General features: G+C 42.5%; 1 protein-coding gene across 1 annotated transcript; it reads left to right on the forward strand.

Moving 5' to 3' along the window:
- Window positions 1-1,755: 1,755 nt before the first annotated feature.
- Window positions 1,756-20,003, forward strand: DIPK2A (divergent protein kinase domain 2A). The gene is made up of 3 exons (XM_066556928.1): window positions 1,756-2,424; window positions 13,873-14,176; window positions 16,654-20,003. The coding sequence occupies exons 1-3, from the start codon at window positions 1,771-1,773 to the stop codon at window positions 16,983-16,985; spliced, it is 1,290 nt and encodes a 429-aa protein (XP_066413025.1). The 5' UTR covers window positions 1,756-1,770; the 3' UTR covers window positions 16,986-20,003.
- The last annotated feature ends 710 nt before the right edge of the window (window positions 20,004-20,713 follow it).

Raw genomic sequence — 20,713 nt, forward strand, 5'->3', positions numbered from 1 at the left:
AATATTCTGTTTGCATTCAGGAGGATCAAGCTGTTTCCCTATAAATGAGGAAATGAGAAAGCTTGAGAAATAAGCAATGCAGAAAATAAACATTAATTCAGTACATTTGTTTATATTTGGATTTGTTAGTGATTTAATAACATACAGACTAGATATTGTTAGATGAAAAAACCCACTATCAGCATGTAAAGACCAAACACGTTTAGCTAGTGAGTTTGGAGTTTCCATGCAAGAAAAAAATCAGTTCATCTTTCAGGATCAATTATGATTATTTGAAATATGGCATCAAGCACTGCATCCCCTAATGAAGACTTGAATTAAGGGAAATTGTATATATTTATGTATATACTTAATTTGTCAGAAACCCACTGGTTTGTAGACTGTTTGCAGAATTTGGTGATGGAATGTTTTGACCCTAGGAGCAGCATTTAACAAGGCATATTGAAACAGATACAGTCATTGACAAAATCTCAGTAAGAGAAATACTTTAGACTAGACGTAGAAGTGTCAAAACACAGGACATAGAGATATTAGTACATGCCAGTAAGAAAAGACAAATAATGTCCAATATTCTAGCTACTGAGCACCCAAAGTTTTGTAAAGTGCATATAAAATAACTGGAAATTATGCAGTCTGCTACACTTCTTTTGCAACGACCATATCCCTATGCACTTTTGGGACTGGACAGGTAATAAAGTGAGTTACTTCTCACAATATGAAGGTTGTCTTTAACTTGTGAGGGCATAGTGTCAGACGAGGTTAAGATTTGTCACCCTCTTTGTTACTCTGTTGTGGTTAGTTTTACAGAACGGCTCTTAGCCTGCGGCAGTGCCGGTGGTGCCAGCACTCCCAGGGACGCTGTGGGGGCAGCCTCACAGCACGGAACGTTCCTCACACGGGGACTGCACCTCAGCACCGGTTCTTCCCCCGGCGTGGGGACAGGCTGGACACATTTCACAGGATCAGGTGTAGCGTTCCAGCGCTACACGAGACGCACGAACGGCCCCTTGCCAGCCCTGGGGAAGAGAGACCCTGTCTCGCGGTACCGCCAAGCCAGGCGGGGACGCGCCGGGACCCGTGAGGGCGGGCGAGGGGCGGGCAGGGACACAGCGGGTGGCGGACACTGCTGGGGCAGCGCGGCCGTCCCGGGCCAGCCTCGGGCAGGGCGCTTTCCGCGGACACCGGGAAAGCGCTGCTGCCCCGGACGGAGGGCTAACACGGCGGACAGACACGGACACAGACAGGCACACGCAACATGGCGGCAGCCAACGCCAGCCCCGCGCCCCCTCCCCGGACGCTCGAGAGTCCGGCGGGGCCGGGGGCTGAGGGGCGGGAAGGGCGCCGCGCCCCGCCCCCCGCGCGCGTGGCGGCCCCGCCCCCGAGATGGGGCAGGGCCGCACGCGACCGCGCCGCGTCACGCGCAGCCAACCGCTGGCGGCCGGCGGCGCTCGCGCTAGGCCCAGCCCTCGGGGGCGTGTCCAGCGGCGGGCGGGGGAGGAGCCCCCCGGGGCGGCGGGGGCTCGGCGGCGGCGGGAGCGGCGGCGGCGGAGCCCGAGCCCCTCCCCGGGGGCGGGTCCGCCCGGGCCCGCGCGCTGCAGGCGCCGCCCCCCCCTCCCCTGCCCTCCCCCTCCCCGCCGGCCCCTCAGTAACTTGGCCGCCTTTTATCGGGCGGGCGGCGAGGCGGGGAGTTTATTGGAGCCGGAGCCGCGGCGCGGCCGGGGCGGGCAGCGAGCTCGGCGGAGGGCGGGGGGCCCGGCGCGGCCCGGGACGATGCTGCGGCTGGTGTCGCTGAAGTTGGGGCGGCTGTACCGCTACGTGAAGCTGGCGGTCCTGGGCAGCCTGGCGGCGGCGCTGGTGCTGAACACGCACTCGCTGCTGGCCTCGCTGCAGCGCAACGAGCTGTCGGAGCGGCGCTTCCTGCAGCTCAATAAGTGCCCGGCCTGCTGGGGCACCAGCTGGTGCCGCAAGTTCCTCAACGGGCAGCTGCGGCTGGAGAGCTGGGGCCGCCTGCGCCTGCTGGACTTCTTCAACGTGAAGAACGTGTACTTCGCGCGGTACGGGGAGCCCCGCGAGGGCTCCCGCCGCGTCGTGCTGAAGCGCCTGGGCTCGGCGCAGGAGCTCGCCGACATCGACACCAAGATCTGCCGCCGCGCCACCGGCAGGGGCCGCTGCGACCTGCTGCAGGCGCTGCCCGCCACCGAGTTCGCCAGCCTGAACGGCGACGTGCGGCTGCTCACCCCCGGCGCCGTGGAGGGCTGGTCCGACCTGGTGCACTGCCCCTCGCAGCGCCTGCTCGACCGCCTGGTGCGCCGCTACGCCGAGACCAAGGACTCGGGCAGCTTCCTGCTGCGCAACCTGAAGGACTCGGAGCGCATGCAGCTGCTCATCACCCTCGCCTTCAACCCCGAGCCGCTGGTGCTGCAGGTAAGCGCGGCCGGCAGTGCCCGTCCCGGCGGGACCCTCGCTGGAATAGCCTTTCCTGCCCTGGCCGTGTCTGCGAGCGGGGCCGAGGGCTCCCGGGCAGCTGGCCCCGAACCCCGGCGGATCGCGGGGGCCGCCTCCGGCTCTGTGCCGTGACTGATTCTCCTGCGGAGGTGCCGGCCGGGCGGGCTGAGCAGAGGGTCCCCGGTCCCTGCCTCCGGGCAGGAGGAGTTTCTTTAGCTCGCTCAGTCTGATCAGTTCTTCTCCTTCCTTTCTCCTTCAAACCTGCGTGTTTTCCCGATTTGCTGTCCTCCTCAGGGTTTTAACTCCATCCCCATCCCGCTGTGCCGCCGGGTACCGAGCGGCAGGCGCGGTCCCCAGGAGCGAGCGGTCAGTGCCGGAGGCTGATGCTCTCTGCTGCCATGTGCCTTTGGCACAGTCCGGTGTCAGCGTGTTCCGCAATTCACACATTCCCGGGCAGCAGTGCGTGCCCGTGATTCATTTCTTAGGCTCGAGTTCGGGAGGGAGTGCGTAGAGACTGTGCTGCGATGCTGTTGTGCTTTCCTTGTCAGAAACTGACTCATGTGCTATGTCATGTTCTTAGTGTGAACTAAATATAGTTAGTGCTGGTAGAAATTAGAGATAGGTATTTGTAGCCTGGAAATAGACCGACAGATAAATGGACAGTGTTCTCCTTTCAGCGATTACATGTTCTGTAGTCTTTAATTAGGGGGACAGGTTATGTGCACACACCTGAAATTTGTGCTTTACTATGTTATAGAAATTTTTAGGTGCAAAATGCTTAGGAAACTTCTATTCTGTGGCACCGCTCTGTTGTTTCTGTTCTATATCTGTTTAGATGAGGGGCTTTGCATTTTGGTTTTTAACATTATCAAGGGAACTTCCAAGCGTGCCTTTAGCATGTAGGTTTGGAATCAGAACTGTTTTGTCTAACTACTGAACTGTCCTTGCCTTTATCCAATGTATGATTAAAATAATATTTGCAAATATGTTTTGAAAACATTACCTCATGGTTACTATTAACATCTGCTGTTTCTCTAGTGAGAGGCCAAGAAATGCTCAAAAAGCCGTGCTGCAGGCTTTACCCTCCAGAAAGTTTGCCTACTGACTAATTTCTAGAAAATCAATTTATGAACTTAATTACAAACATGTTTTTCAGTAGTATGCCTTCTGCCCTTCAGTCTCTCCATGTACAGCTCTTTAGTTTTGTTTTCAGAGTGTGTTTCCAGTTTGCTTCTCAGCAGACTTGAGGGTACAGTAAGTTTCCCATTTTGCTGTGAAGTTCCTCCTGAGCACAGTAAGGAAACTCCACTTAAGTAAGAAAATCAAAACTGCTTTGCTCTGCTGAGTGTATTTGGAAATTCTTTGAGAAGTGATTTGTTTTGGCTGTGTTTCATACAACTTACTTTTTTGGTTTTGAACAGTGGTTCCAACATGCTGAGTGTAGAGAGAACAGCTGTGTTTCTTCTTAATTCTTTACAGGCAAAGGGTATGGCACACTTGTGGCATTGACTGTAATGGGCTGGATCATGGATGGAGGGCTGTGGGTTGATTAGGAGCCTTGATTCCTCTTGGCTTCTTGATGAACTGTAGATGAATCCTGGGACTGTCAAGCAAATCTGTTGAAGAGAAAAAATCTTGGGTGGACTTGAGCACTCTGCTCAACGTTTATTTTAACAAGGATGCAGCTGAGAGCAGAGCAGGTCAAATTTGTGGGAAGTGAGGCAGCCTTTAGCAGTTCAGAGAGAAGTAAAGCAAGTCTGTTGCCTTTTAACAGATCAAAAGTGTTTCATAGAGTCTTGTGAATTTTGATGGTTTGGTTTATCTTGGACAATATTTCTGGGGAGGTTCAGGCCAGCTTTGTTTGCCTAAACACTCCTAATGGTTTCTCCAGAAGAGTGTTAATTAACTTTGGTATTAACTGGGTATTCAAGGTTTGAAGACCTTCCCTCAATTAGGAATGAAATATGTGAAGTACATGAATCTGTATGATCTCTTCCCATTCCATAGTACTCCAGGTTTAGTCTCCATCTGAGAAACATTTAAGGAATGGCTAATTCTGTGTTCTGCAGCTCTTGCAACAGCAACATGCCAGACACTCTGAGAGGTAGTTACTTTCTAGAATTGATAATTGACTACTGAGCAGGTTTGTGTTTGTACATAACATTTGTAAGACATTTTATGGTGTAGTTTCTGCAGTATTGATGAGGGCAAGTAGTGCTGTTGGAATGAAACTTGTAGGCTTGTTTTAAAAATCAGCTGCTTCCAAGAAAAGAAACCTTCATGATGTTGTATGAAGAATCAGATTTTAATTTAAAGTAAAGCAATCGATAAATTGATGCATTTAACTCATGCTGCCTGTAACCAAGAGGGCCCAAGGGAAAATATTGCTTGTTTTTGCCTCGAGCCTTTCATGGAACACTACAGTGACTGAGCACTGTCATTCATAACAGTGCAGATGATGTCCAAACTCTTGGTGTACACTCCGTGCAAGTTCTGTTTTGCTTAATTGTGTAACAGACAAATATAAATAGGCAATTTAGTAGGAATTTAAAGCTTGGTCTTTCATTTATAGTAGAAAATTCTCAGTAGTTGTCCACAAGAGCCAACAGTTTGTGGATTGTGAGGTTTTTCATCAGACGCTGGGATTTTAGCTTGAAGCCTGTGAGGAGTATGGATTATTCCTGAAGTGCTGTTCTCGTGAACGGCATCATCACAAGTGATTTACAGCTTCTGCTCTGGGAATTTTTCAGGTGGGGCTTTAACCCATAGCATGATATTACTGTTCAGGGATTTGTATCAAAAGTATAACACTGCACAGTTTAATACAGATTACATGTTGTAATCCTAACTCATTATTTGTATTTTTTCATAACTTTCTTGTTAACCTTCTTTGTTTGCACTAATTTATTGTGTAGGTGTAATCAGGGAAGAACTCAGCCCCCTTTGCCATTTGACTTTGTTAAGCAAATGGAATGACATCTGCAGTATTGTTCAAGTACACTTAAGATATTTTTTTGGATATTAAAATACTAATTTTTCTTCTGTAGAATCTTGCTAGACTGCTCACTAATTAAATCTTTTCACAATTTTCATCTGAATTCACATTTGAACCAAAGAACTTCTATCCTAAAGGTTTAAGTTCTGATAGGTTTGGGGTTTTTTCATCTCCCCTCCTAATTGTTGTTTTCTGCAATAAACATGAATACTTTTTAGTTAAATAAGGTCAGATTTGTAATCAAAATGCTACATCTAAACCAGTATTTCATATAGGCATGAACAGTTTATTTGGACAAAAGCAACAACAAAACCTGCTGCTGTTTCAACTCATTCAATGATAAACAGAGTGTTTTAAATGGGAATCACCTGGAGGATAGGATCTATGCATGGCATCCAATTTCTAACTGAATATGATGATGGTGTTCATCAAACACTTGCAAAGATAGGTCAGCTGGAGTTGCCTTAGAAGAAATAGAAAAATTGAAAAAATAACTTGGATTAGAGACTGAGTGCAGTGTGACTGTTCAGAGAACCATTCTGGATGTAAGCAGATTTATCCTTGTCCTGTGACTTTCTATAAACCACCAGCTTCTAGTTTGTCTTGTAAAATAGATGTAATGGAGAAAGGTTTTGAAATATTTTCAACATTTTAAATAGTGGATGTTATTCAACTTTCTCAAGTAACTTGGTTAATTTTTATCTTCAGTCGCAAGTTGGAACATAAACTTACTGTTAATAGACCTGAAAGGTGTGATAGCTCTTTTTTCATAGAGCTTTTGCAGTGATGCCTGTCAGCCTCCAGATTTCCCCTTTGGAGGTGCTGTGGCAGTGTCCTGGCAGTTTGGATGGCAGTTCCTGAGCTGCTGCTGTGGTGCCACAGTGGCTGTGCCGTGAGCCCTGGTGTGCAGCCACGCTGTGTCTGACACCTTCTGCAGTGGCCAAGTGTTGTGTTCTCTGCTTAAACATGAAAAAACAACAGTGCCCCAAATCCTTGTTCTTGGAGGTGGGGGAAATGCAGTGGGACTTGACTGCTGAAAGAAGAAGTTGTTTCTTGATAAGAAAGTTGTTTTTCAGTAAGGTGGTTGTATTTTCCTAATGCTTATCTGAAAAGACAGTTTACATCTGTACTGGCAAAACTGAAATACAGGATTTATAAGTTGTTTTGGCAAAAGTGCATCTAGAGCTGGTCTTGCAACCCTCAGTCTTGTCTTTGTGTTGGCTTTGCTGTTGGTTTACATTATTGCCAGGTGCCATATGGAAATGTCAGTTGCCTTTACTTTGTTTTCAGTGCTGTGGTTTAACCCCAGCTGGGAACTCAGCCCCACGCAGCTCCCTCCCCTCACACTGGGACGGGGGAGAGTAGAAATGAGAACCTGTGGGGTGAGACCAGGAGAGGAAAGCCAAACAAGGGATTCATTCAGCAATCATGGGCAGGCAGGTGCTCAGCCATTGCAGGGCTCATCACATAGGATGGTGACTTGGGAAGACAGTGCTGTCACCATGGATGTGTGTCCCCCTCCTTCCTCCTCCTTCCCGCAGCCTCACGTGCTGGTCACGATGCCCTGTGGAGTGGAATGTCCATTGGGTCAGCTGTCCTGGCTGTGTCCCCTCCCAGGTTTTTGTGCTCTCCCATTCCCCTGGCTGCTGGGGTGTGGAGCAGGAAAGGCCTTGGCTCTGCTTAATCACTGCTCAGCAATAACTGAAACATCCCTGAGTTACCAATGCATTTCCAGCACAAATCCAAAACACAGACCCACACCAGCTACTGTGGAAAAAATGAGATAGGCACACAAAGTAAACTTGGAATTTGCACATATATTGTGCAATTAAAATAAAATGCTTGCACATAATGAAGCTTTTTTCAAACTGTAGAAGTTATCTATCAGTTAAATCCAGAGTGCATTAATGCGACTTTGTCTTGAGCTTCAGCTTTTAACAACCTCTTTAAATGAACATTCTTCAAAGAATGATGGTGAACATTTGTGTCTTGTATGTAAATTACAAGTCTCAAGGACTTTTATTTCTCTAAGAGAAATGCCAATCTCTCTGTGCCAAATAGTGGTATTTCTGCATTTTTAATAGACTGTGTAAATCATTGCCCCTCCCTCAGATATGGTTTTAGCTTTCTAAATGCTTAAGCTTAATGACTTTATTTTTCTCACAACTTGTGATCATTCTTAATCCTTGTGGGGAAAAAGCAAAACAAAACAAACCCAACAGCTGTATCTCTATTCCTGGTATAATTACTCTGCATGAACAGTCTGTTGCCACATAGCCTAAAATTCTTCTGGTTTCTCTACATGTCATTGTTGGGCTGTTTGGTTTTGTTATGGGAAGAGCAATAGTTGACATCTGGTAAACATATATTACAACTTTATCTGATCAGTTTTAGTGAATTCTATGCAAGAAATTGTTTCAAACTAGCAATTTGGCCAAATGTTCCAGAGAACCATTTTGCTGATCCATACATAAGTAAAAGGGCAAATTCCTCTTTTCTATTTTTTTCCATACACACTCTTCTAATCGTAGGTTATTTTCTGGAGTTCTATTCTAAATATATTGGTAGAATGTAGAATGGCAAGTCAATTTTAATACTTGGTACCCTTTAAAATGTCTTCATTACTGAATTTGGTGTTTCTGTTCCATAATTCTGATGCCATAAACCAAGCAGTGGATATAAGGCGGTATCTGCAATACCTGACATGTCCTTGGCTGGACTTGTGTTATTGGAGTCCTGGCTCATACAGATACTGGGATTTTAATAGACTGAATTTCCATTGTGAACCTTTCTAAAAGGAACGAAAAATTGGTTCTTTGTTGAATTGAGTGGCCTCATGTTACAAGAATATTCCTCTAATGTGGTTCTATTGAAAACTGAAGAATCATTTTTTTTGCAGTGACATATGACTGTACATATTAGACCAGAACTGGCTTGTACTTGTCATGTTAACTGTCATATTTAATTATGTTCCCTAAGTTATCAAAACTATTTTCATCCTCCTTTCATAGTGAAAGTTCCCTATAGTAGAAAACATGTAGGTGAATTATAAGGGATATTTTAAAATAGTCTAGAAATTCTTGAAGTTAAATAGAAATTCTCTTGAGAAATTCTCATTCTTGCAGTTTTCAATAGCAGGAAAAAGTTTGTTACCCCACATTAGAAACCTTGCAATACCAGTGTTGTTCTGGTTTGTCAGATGTATAGGGGGAGTTGTGTTTTACTTCTCTGAATTAAATAATTGAAGTTTTGTTTTAGACTCCAGTTTTGCAAAGTAACTTTAAAAATAAGGCCATCTCTGCTAGGACTGCTTTATAGTAACATATTCCAGGCTCATTACTGATGAGAAGTAAATACACAGTGATCATTTGCATGTGTTGCAAATTTAATCTGAAAAAAACTTCTATGAACTACAAACCAATTTGAACAGGTGACAACCAATAACGATATTAAATTTGCTTTATTGTGGCTCTTGAGTTTAATCATTGTTCATTAATTTATTTGGAAAAGAGGCATGTCTCTGCTGATGCTGTGAAATACAACTTTTACAGCTGAAGTGTTCATCTTAACAACTGAGTATTTGGAATTTTGTGTGTCAAGCCTGGTGTGAACCTCTTGTTGGCATGAGTTGTATGTAGTAACGGGTTGAAATGGAGTCAAATAAATTAAAAAACCATGGTTTCAGTGGGAACACCAGTATCTGGAGCACTCAATGAAATCCACTGTTCACGCTGTGTGTAGGCTATGTGTGTATAACTCCTGTGGAAGTTCTAGGGAAATATCCAATGCTGTGGCATGTAGCTGGAATTACATAAACCACTGTACTCACTAGCATTCAAAAAAACATTTGAATACATATCTTCCAGAGTGCAGATCAGTTCCTGACAAAAGGAGGCATCTGTGCTTTGTAACTCCTTTGATCCAAAAAACATCATGGTAAATCTGCTCTCCAGCTCTTCATGGTTCCAGAGCTTTGCTCATTTGCCTTGGTGATTAATGCAAGAGCTACTTCTGTTTACACTGTGGAATCAGCAGTACTCTGAGACAGAGCTCATTTTCCTTTTGAGGAAGAGCATGTTATGTGAATTCTGCTTGCCCTGCCTGCTGGTGCCTGCAGTTCAGCAGGATGATGCAGTGAAGGTATCAGGGTGGGGTCATTTTGCCATGAAGCTCCTCAGGGTCCCTTAGAGACGAGTCCCCACTCTGTCTGTGTGTGTTTTTTAAAATTTCTTCACTTAAAAGATGCAGCTCTTTGTTTGGGCAGATTTTTTGTCCGAGGTGTTTTTTCTGAGCTGGAACTCACTTTATGCAAACACTGGAGGTGACAAATAGAGCATCTTCTGGAATAGTTTTGAAAATGAAAAGCATGTTTTTTAACAACAGAAATGCCAGTTGTTACTTAAACTGGTTTGGCTTTTTGGTCTTGATTATGAGGATGAATTATATGCTTCATTATGATAAACTAATACTCTTTTAAGTGTTTAATTCAAGGGGGATTTGTGTTACTGCAGAATACAATAGGCTTTATCAGCTGCAAGCTGGTGAGTCTTCACTGCCTGATCTAATTCACAGCTCTGAACAAAAAGCACTGGCACATTTGTGTATAATCTCAGGTTTAGACAGATGGAAGTGAGGAAGACAAATGCACTGATGGTGTGTTTTTTGCTTCAGTGAAGTGATAAATTCGCTCTGTTAATTCTTAATATTTATTCTGAGACTACAGTGTATTTTTTAAAGGTATAAATGCAGAATTATTCTTTCAGGACCAGCATGTCCATTATCCCTTTGACAGGATTTGTTTAGATTTCTGAGCCTTGCTTAGAGAGATATCTTGGAGCTACGCTAATTAGAGCAAGCAAAATATGTTTTGGGGCTGTGTCACTGGGAATGGAGGTAGCAGAAGTTTTTGGCATCTTTACTGTTTTCCATCTTTCTGTTAGAAGATATACATAGATAACAATGTTAATGAGAGGAATCTTTCTAAGCTGCCTGTTTTTAGATTTTCATTACCTTATTTTAAAACAGATGAAGTTTAATTGTCTATGGTTTCTCTGGCTTTTGTGTGTATGTTCTCAGATAAAATGTGAGGGGGTGCATCAGAATCAGATTCTTTTGTCAAACAGCTGTTTCTGGTTTTGAACAAGAGCTTAGTTTTTAATTTGATTGTCAAATGCAGGTTTTAAAGTCTGAAAATAGCATATTCAAGTACAAAATGATCTAATTAAATATGCGGACTACTAAAATAAAGCATAAAGTTATGTATTATTCCCCAGAAATCAGATTTTTGACTGTGATGTAAGAAGCTTTTTGTTTCTAAATGCAACTTGTTAATGGAATACATGTTCATTAATCATATAAATTTGTTTTCAAAATTTTAATGCATGAACCAAAAAATCCTTTCAAGTTAGCTGCACTTTCCTCTTAGAAAACAACTTTCAAAATAGAATAGTACAAAAAGTTACAAACTGCTGCTTGCAAAGACAAGAAATCTGCACTTCAATTAATATTCTTGTCAAATTCACCAAGTGAATATAAAAACTACTGAATGAGGCACTTGTACATATTTTTATCCCCTTCTTCCGCTACTGACTTGGGTAATGAAGTGTAGATGTGGCTGTTACATGCCAGTTGGAAGGGAGCCAAAGCAGAGATGTTGTTTGTACATGTGCAGACCTTGGCAGGATTCCCCGCACTCCTGTTGTCAAAAGATGTTTTTATTGCCACAGCGTTAAAATATATCTGCTACAGCATGGCATGCAGATATTCTGCTGGTAACATGAAGGTGAGCACTTCTGAGTAAACCAGAGTGCCCCTCGAATTTCTTGTCTGCAATGAAATTCAGTGTACACAGTGCAGGAAGCATAGTGGATGTGTTTGGAAGATCAGTGACTAACGCTGCACTTTGAAAATCAGTTTAATCCATTACATAAATCCCTGCTGCTGCTGCTGCTGGAAAGGAAACGTCCTCTTAGCTCCTTCCCTCTTCTGCACCCAGCTGGGGAGGCCTTCTCTTCCCCTCCCAGCAGTGCATGCTGGCACGAGGTGGGGATGTGGTATGGATCAGGCTCTGATCCAGGGGAGCACCAGCCCAGCAATACGAGCCTTGCTTTGCTAATGGTGTGCAGGGGATGGAAATGAGCGTGCTTGGTGGGCTGGGAGGGAAGGACACCTGTGCTTCCAGTGGTAGCACCTTCCCTGCCAGGTTCTACTGCTTGTGGTTGCATTTGTTTTTGCAAAGGGAGGCAAAGTCATAAGCAGGGCAAGATTGGAACATGGTAAAGGACAACTGTGGAAAAGAGAAGGAGTGGGGTGGTCCAAAGTAATATTTAAATAAAAATATTTAAGCGTCATTGAACCAAGTGCTGATAAAATACAGCAATATGAAAGTGTCATACACAGTTGTTGAAATTAGTTAAGCTTGTGTTTATGAGGAAATGTAATCAGGTAACTTTTCCCCAATTTAAAGAGAAGTTTGTATGATGTAGGTTAAACAAATAATTTCATTTGATGGACAATAGCTGTTAGCTTCTTGTTTTGTTTTGGTCCAGGACTGAATACAGTCATGATAACTGCACATGAAACCCCTCTTTGGTGACATTTACTGATGCCACAGCCATGTTTCTGTTAGTCTGTTCAGAATAGGTAAGGAACACTGAATTAACACACACTTCAGTTGTTGGAAGGTTATTTTGTTAACCACAAAACAAGTGAAAAAACAATCCTAAAATTCTCTTAACTGTGGAATGTGACACTTGACTGAGCTGAACTGGTGGCTATTTGGCTGTATTTCTACCTTCATTAATTGCCCTGAATCCTGCAGGCAAATAAGCCTGGAGGCTGGATAATGTCCTCCCTATTGCATGGTAGATTTAGTTACTGAGAGAGATTTAGTTCTGCTGAGTTACGTGGTTTCACAGCTTGAAAATACCATACTGCTCTCAAACCTGTCAAATTAGTTCCTATTATCCTCAGGATTTATCACAACCTGTTTTGCTTATGTGAGTAGAACGTGTGATAAAAATAGAGTTGAAGTTCAGACATGCAGACATGTCAAAAACTTCGAACCTCTTCTGTTATCCATATGGTTCTGGATGTCCTTTTACCCATCCAGGAAAGGTGGTTCTCTGTAGTGGTAAACATGGTTACTTACCCAGAAATTGTCTTCTAAGGTTTGCCACCTTAGAGAGCAACTTGATGGCTTTTGCCATAGAAATAGCAAACATTGTCAATTATGTATATTAGTTAAAATTTTAGTTTCTTCAGGTGTACTACATAGACAAAGTTGGTTATGTTAGGCACCTCTTCTCTGCGTGGTCTTGTAGTTCAGACCTGTTCTACAGAGTGTGTTTCCTTCCAGTCTCTTTCCCCAGGTGATAGTAAATGTTTCTGCCATTGTAGATTCCAGAAGGTCCCAAGGCTTTCATTTCATCCATACTGGTGGTAAAAACCCCCAGCTGTGGTAAAACCTTTGCTACATCATTACTGCAGGATGGATCCTGGGTGGTGTCTGGTGACACCATAGAAGGGCAGAACATGAGAAAGGAGCATGGGCACCTTGTGGTATCTCCTAACAGTTAGAAGCAGTGTACATCATATTCTTACAGTGCTAACTTCTCAAATTTGGTGTTTCTTAAATCAGTGCTTTTGTGGTTTCTTCCTATCCAGCATTCCTCTGGAGTTTGGAGGGTACCTTTTAAGTGCCTGTCTGTTAACATTGAAGTCCTAGAGCACATTCAGCACAGCTGAATTAGGAAAACCGTGCTGGTGTGTTGTGGCTTTTTTTGTAATTTCTTGTAGGGTGTCGTTTCTATTCAGTCTCTTATGTTAACTTCCAAGAAAGGTACTGTTGGAGACAGATTTTACTGTTGATAAAAATGTTATGTGACTGTGTGTAATAAACGCACAGTATATATGTAGCAATTAATCAAGAGATAGACTTAAGAATTAAATTAAGAAACCTCAAAGGAATCCCATCAACTGGCAAAATGGAAGGGGTGGTGGTAGAGAGAAGGAGGTGCCACTTTGTAGAGTTTTTTTTCTTTAGGTTGTTAAAAGAACTGGTTTTAATTAAAAGATCAAATGCAAAAATGTTGTGGTGGGAAATATACTTGCATTATTACAACAAATGTGTAATAAAACACCAAGAGAAAAAGATGGTTGGTGAAAATGTGTGTGTGTATAGGTGGAAAGCTAGGTATGGGCTATGTATTGTTTCAGGCCATCCAACCTTTTCCCTGCATTGGTCCAGCAAGGCCTCTTGGTCACAGAAACACATTTTGTATTGTTTTTCCTTTCCCTTCAAAACTTAGAAACATATGGATTATTGTGTTATGGTTATTTACAGCTTTCTCTTCTAGGTTTTATTGAAAAGCCTCTTAAAACCTTAGCTGTTTTGTATTAACTGAAAATTTAAATTTTTTTTGTATATACAGAGCTTTCCATCTGATGAGGGTTGGCCATTTGCAAAATACTTGGGAGCATGTGGAAGGATGGTGGCTGTCAACTACGTGGGAGAGGAGCTGTGGAGTTACTTCAATGCACCGTGGGAGAAACGAGTGGATCTGGCCTGGCAATTAATGGAAATAGCTGAGCAGCTGACAAATAATGACTTTGAATTTGCACTCTACCTCCTTGATGTCAGCTTTGACAACTTTGCAGTGGGACCAAGAGATGGGAAGGTTATCATTGTAGATGCAGAAAACGTTCTGGTGGCAGACAAAAGGTTGATCAGACAGAGTAAGTGTCTTCTTTCACTCCCCTCACCCCATGTGTCTCACTTCTTTCTCTGCAATATTTAAAGTATGAGTGGTTGCTAAATACATATTTTGTTTGCTTTACAACTAGACTGCTAATTAAAAATGAATTCACTTTCTTCTGCAATTAGACTAATTAGCTTGACCAATTTCATGAGCTGTTGGGCATACCTGGATGCTTTTAACTACTGTAAATGTGCATAAAGGAAGAGGTGGGGGTGGGAAAAGAGGGTGTTGGTGCAGAGTGTGTTTGGACAGGTGGATAGACAGATAAGCAGCCTGGCTGTCTTATCCACCTTAGCTAAGAGAGAGGGGTTTTTTGTCTTTTCCAAGCACCTATGTCACAGTGGAAGTCTTGGAACTCTACTTTCTGTGAATGACAAACAGCCTTAGTGCCTGCTTTGCCTCAGTCCCATAGCCTGACTTTGCTTCCTGTTGGTTTTCTGTAATAAGGGAACTGAAGGAATGGGTAATTCAAGTGCTGTTTCCAAATTAATTTTCTTTCTGTCACCTGTAAAAGCTCAAAGCAGTGGCAGCAGGAGAGGTGTTTGACAAAGTGGCATCACGTAGGTTTATATTCTTTTTGAGCTTATAAGGAAAACTTACAGACCTAAGGGCTGGAGACATTGAACATGGAACTCTGGATTCTGCAGAAATTCATGGCAACAGGCCGAGTGATTCCAGTTTGCTTTGGGTGAATGGATTATTTTGAGCTTTGCAAATAGGCTTCATATGTTTTGCAGTGGAATTAAATTTTAGACTGGGTTTTTCTATCCACACACTTTTCTGCAAGGAAGTGTGTTTTGGGGTTGTTTGGTTGGGTTTTTTTATTAGATTTATTATATATTCTCAAGCAGCTTAGATTAAAACTGTATGAACCTACCAAGGAAATCTTTTAATATATTGAATATCCAGTACATTAACTGTAGAACCCTTTCCTTCTATTCCTTTTTCTTCCATTAATTTCCTTCCCTCTTAAAATAATATTACTGAAGGCTTTCATTTTTGGAGCCTGTCTGAATTGCTCAGGCAGAAGGATGTCCAGATGAGCTCTGAAAAGGTTGTTATGTATGTGAAATAGGAGCAAGTAGCTCCTTGCAGAACCTGAATGCTGCAAGTGTCACATCTGTTGTCCCAACCAGGCTTTTGGTGTGATTTATGATCTAACAATCAAGAACACAGACAACAAAAGAGGACATGAGAAAAGTCTTAGTCTTTATATAAACTTGTTGTGGTTGACATTTACTACTGTTTTCATGCATCTTTGGGAAGGTTCCATGAGCCAGTCTCTGTCCAGAGTGATCACTGTGCCTGTTGAGGTATTTCAGTGTGTACCTTCTGTCCAGTTGCACTGTACAGTAACACCTGTTTGTACTCTCTTTGGGATGTCAGATTTGAGTTTGCTGAAGGAAGCTCTTTTTTACTGGCTTTTTTTCCACATTGACTTTGCTGTTAATTCTGCAGATCTTACATCATGTTTTTATAGTTTTAGCTGTCATCCTTCAGTACTCTTTCTTTTCCTAAACTGTCTTCTCAGTGTGCTGTGAATGAGAAGACCAATAGTCAGCTCATAGACTGCCAGGCACAGATGAGTTTTTCTTTGTACCTCACACTGCTAAGAGACATCTGCAAAACTCTGGGACTCCATGCTAAGGACCTCTTCTCACAGCTGGCAGTAGTCTGGAAACTTAAGATGAAAGTTTTCTCTCAAAAAATAATAAGAACTCAGGAGAGCTCACACTTAGTAACCTTTTCAGTATTATTACTGCATGAGGTATTTTACGCAAATCAGGATTTAAGTTAAAGCTGTGAGAAGGAGAAGGGTTTGTGCATAAATGCCATTTGCCTTGTTGAATTTTACTTTTTTCAAAGATTCTAAGTAATCTATCTGCTTTTTTTATATTCTTTCTGGTTACTGCTGTGTCGAAAGTAAGATGGAAGATAAAGTTTCAAAAGTTTATAGCAATTACTTTGCAATGTTTTTTTAGTCTTTGGTAGACCACTTGCTAGCAGTAGTTTCCAGGGCAACTGGAGAACCCAAATCTATGTTGCTAAAATAAATCATGCTGCTTGTTTGTTTTTCTCTGAGCTTTGGCTCTGGATTGTTCTCTTGTACTTGCTCATGCTACATTTTTTCCTCTGGGTATGTGTGAATGTAGATTTCATGTGTTTACTGTGCTACTTTTTTTCCTGCCTTCTCTTTGCTATCTATTTTTCCCTCTTTCTTTCTTTCTTTCCCTTTCTTTTTTGTTTTGTTGGGACCATTTCAGCAGAAGGATGTATCAAACTGTCAGATGCAGTCTTAGGCTCCAGCATTTCTGAGTTTATCTAAACAAAACTGGTTTTAGTTTAAATATTACCAGTTTGCTGTGCATTGAGCCTTCTGATTGTATTCAGACACACACACATGCTCTTTGCTCCCCTCCCTCACTTGTTTCACTGTCTCCTTGCATTCCACAGATAAACCTGAGAACTGGGACGTGTGGTACGAGAGCAAGTTTGACGACTGTGATAAAGAAGCCTGTCTGTCCTTCTCTAAGGAGATCCTTTGTGCTCGAGTCACCGTGGACCACAACTATTACGCCGTTTGTCAGAACCTTTTGTCCAGACACGCCACGTGGCGGGGCACCTCGGGGGGGCTGCTGCACCACCCCCCGGCTGAGATTGCCAAAGAGGGGCGCCTGGAGGCCCTGCTGGATGAGTGTGCCAACCCAAAGAAGAGATACGGCCGATTCCAGGCCGCCAAGGAGCTGCGGGAGTACCTGGCACAGCTCAGTAACAACGTCAGGTAGTCCTCAGTGAAGGCCTTTGGCAATGCTGGCTAAAACACTATTGCAAAGAGACGGAGAAAACAGAAGTTTTGGACTCCTCTGTTAAAAAGAGAGAATAAAAAAAACCCCTAGTTTATCAGTTTTCTAAATACTGTAAAAATAGAATTTTATGGTGTTATAATGTTCCTTTGCAAACAGACAAGGTACTTACTGAATTAAAACTTGAGCTACTATTGACTGTCCTCCCTAACTGTTAAAAAGGGAGTAGGTCACAAAAGACTGTGATAGCTTCATTGACAGCTTGTGTGTCAAAGGGTACTTTACCTAAAACTGCATTAGTGTCACAGTTTTGTGAAACTGATGTTCTTACTTGGAAAGTCAAGTTAGACTGGTGGCCTGTTTTAAAGGCCTTTTTCCTGACATCATTGTCTCATTTTTGTGTTTATTTAAACACCTTGAAGTGGCATTTACATCCAGGTAAACCTAGCTGTCTGCATTGTTTCAAACTGAACAGGCTTTCATGTTAATGCTGTGCAGAACATTCCTACTGTGAGTGCAGAATTCCTGAGTTTACTGTCTGATTTTAGGGGGTTTTTACACTGTATTTTACTATGCTTAGACATTGTGGTTTGTTTTTTTAAGATCATCCTGAGCTCAAATCTCACTTGAACTAACATTCATTTAATGTCTTCTGTGGTTCTACCATTGGAAATATCACTTAATGTAACTATTGTACAAAACTTACCCTTCGTGCCAGTATGTACACATGGCTGTTTAACAGGAAATCATGGTATGAGCAAACTCTTATTTTTAAGAGAGATAATTTGAAAATTGAAAAGACACTACAATAAAAAGATCTGTGTTAATTTAAATTTGGGATAGAAGATTGACTAAAAATAAAAAATTGCTAATCTGGTGTAGTTTAAGTATAAGCCAAAGAAAATGGTTTTGTTTACTAGTTTTTTAACATACAGTAAACAAAGAATGCTACACTGTAGTGAAACTAATAATTTTCAAAATTGAGATTTTGATGGTCCTTGGGTACTTTCTGAAGAACTTCTGAAACTGTGTACTTATGCTAGAGAAAACCCTAATTTGAATAATGTCAAGCAAGTTAGCAGTTTGTTTTACATCCTTCCTAAGTGTATTGAATGGAATTTTCTGAATATTCATCTTTTGGTTTACCAGTAAGCTGTACTCACTCTAGGTACCTTTTCTTGAACTAAGTTTCACTATTCCCAGTACAGTTGAAATTGACTTGTTGAGGTTTGTGTAAATATGGAGTTGTTCTCATAAATCACAGTTTTTATAAAAGCCTCAGTTACTGCTACAAAAACTCACTTGAAAGCTTGCTCCTCAGGTTTTGGTTTTCCCCTTTTTTTGTTTTTACAACTACTAAGGAAATGTGTGCATATTACTTCTGGTAACAGTAATGAAGGAGACTAATATTTCTTAAATGCCTGTATAAAACACTATTTTGTACAAGCTAAACTTAATTCTGAGCAAGGTAACGTGTGCTACTTCCAAGAGCAGAGCTGCTCTGCCTCCTGTACTGCATGGAGCCTGATGGAAATTGTTCTGCAGGTGAGGAAAATGGCAAACTCACTGACTTGCCCTCCTTTCTCAAAGCTCAGAGTGGAGCCACACAGAGATGCAGAGTGCTCTTGGATTTCTTAGGTCACTGTATTTTGAGGACATTTTTAATGGTGAACATGGTGGTGGTGCTGGGTTGCTGGTTGGACTTGATGATCTTAAAGGTCTTTTCCAACTTTAAAGATTCTATGATTAAGGATATTTTGGAATTGGAAATTCTCACTCTTATGTCATTGTTGCCTCTGTAGTCTTAATTTGTTCCCAGTCCCTTGTCTTGTTTTTTGAAGTTAGAATGCCCAGTGCAGCTTTTAATTTCTCCCCTCATTTGAACAGTTTTATGTGCTTCTTCTGGCACAAGCTGTTGGAGAACAGTCATGTTACTTCTCTTCATAAAATCCACTTATTTGAAGAAAATGGACAAACCCTCAGACTAGGTACTACTGATGCCTTAAGTTTTAGCTTTCATATTTTCCAGATTCTGTACTCCATTAGTATGTAACTCTGAACTTCATATAAAAAGTTAGCAAGTTCTCTTCACAGTTTATTTAGACAAAACAATCATTTTCCAGCCTGAGAACCAAGGACACCTTTGCAGCTTCAGGCCCAAAAAGTGTAAACAACAGGGAGTTGAGGAGAGCAGTCTGGGAGGATGGGACTGCATAACCTGAAGCTGTAATTGGACAAATAACCCCAATATGGAAATGGACCAAAATTTACAAAAGTGTGAAAACTCTTGGCCTGCTCTCCATGTTGGGTGGAGCCACTTGTACTGCCCAGGGTGTATCCTTTGAAGGCCTTTGAATAAATCCCTGCTTTATTCCTTTAACACTGTCTAGCCTCTGTTCTAGGTAGCCTCGAAGGCATCACTACCACCCTACCTTAAAGCCTTGACTTACCACTACATTTGATTTTTAAACATTACCACATTTTCCAAAGAGAGAGTGGACTGTGATTGTTAAAGTTGTGAAAGAAACAAACACTGCCAGTTTTGGGTACTACTTGAGTCAGTTCTGTGACTGTCAGAATGTCCTCTTAGATTTTGTTTGGGGTTTAGTCCCTCCAGAAACAAGTTACTAAAGCCACTTGTAAAAGGAACTTGGAAGTGAAAGGAAAATAAACCCCAAAACCCCCCACTAGAGCAAAAACACTACAGGGAAAACCTTGTGGAGAGCAATAAATCTTGTTCCATTTGCACCTGTCAGATATTTATTGTACAATAACAATTTATATTTTTAGTCATTGCCCATTATTATTGATGAACATGGTGAAATATTTTTGAATGAGATGTTTGGGGTTTGTATGTGCATTAAAATTGTCCTTTTTGTACTGTAAGTTACTGTTTGTTTGGAATACTTTATCAAAACTGTCTCCCTGTGCCTTTATATTACAAGAAAGTTGTTTCTGCAACTTCTAATGATATTAATAAAGAATACTTTAAGAACCTCATCTCAGCTATTCATTTTCACTGTTCAAAAGGTGAAAACACTGCAGAAGTGTTACACACATACTGGCACATACTTGCTATGATGTGTGCCTGCCCCAGGGCCACATGTGTTATCAGAAATGGTTCTTTTCAGAATTTCATCGGAATTCTTTGCTTGTGGACACAGCTGTGTGAGTTTATGAAGGCTTGTGATGTTATGACTGCATTCCCCAGGTGCTTGACCAGCAAGTGCAGTAGGAAGGAGCCAGAAGCTGGGGCGGTCTGTGTGCCTCTGTCCCCTGGCAGTGCCCTCTGCTCCTTTGGGTTGTGGGTGCCCCATGGATCCCATCAGTGCAGGGCTCAGCAGACTGCAGCAAGAGCCTCTGCATCCTCAGGGTGTGCCTGCCTGAGATCTGCCTCCCCCTCAGATGGGACTTGTCTCCTTCACTCAACATCTTCAGTGTGCTTATGCTCAATTAGCAGCTCCAATTTGTATTTCTTAGGGCTTGGAAGACACTGGGTGTGCATGTGGGCAAGAGCTGGTGGCAAGGAACCTGCTTCATGTACATCAACACTCTGCAACCAAACCAGCACTGGGGAGCAGGAGTGGGATTGAGACATTGGATTTCAAATTTGCTTTATTCCTCCTGGACAGGGTCAGTGTAAACCCAGACGCTGAGAGCTCAATGTTTTCTTCACTAGGCAGAAGGAGGACCCTGCATTTTGACTGAGC

Source organism: Molothrus aeneus, chromosome 10 (assembly GCF_037042795.1).
Source record: "Molothrus aeneus isolate 106 chromosome 10, BPBGC_Maene_1.0, whole genome shotgun sequence".
NCBI lineage: Eukaryota > Metazoa > Chordata > Aves > Passeriformes > Icteridae > Molothrus > Molothrus aeneus.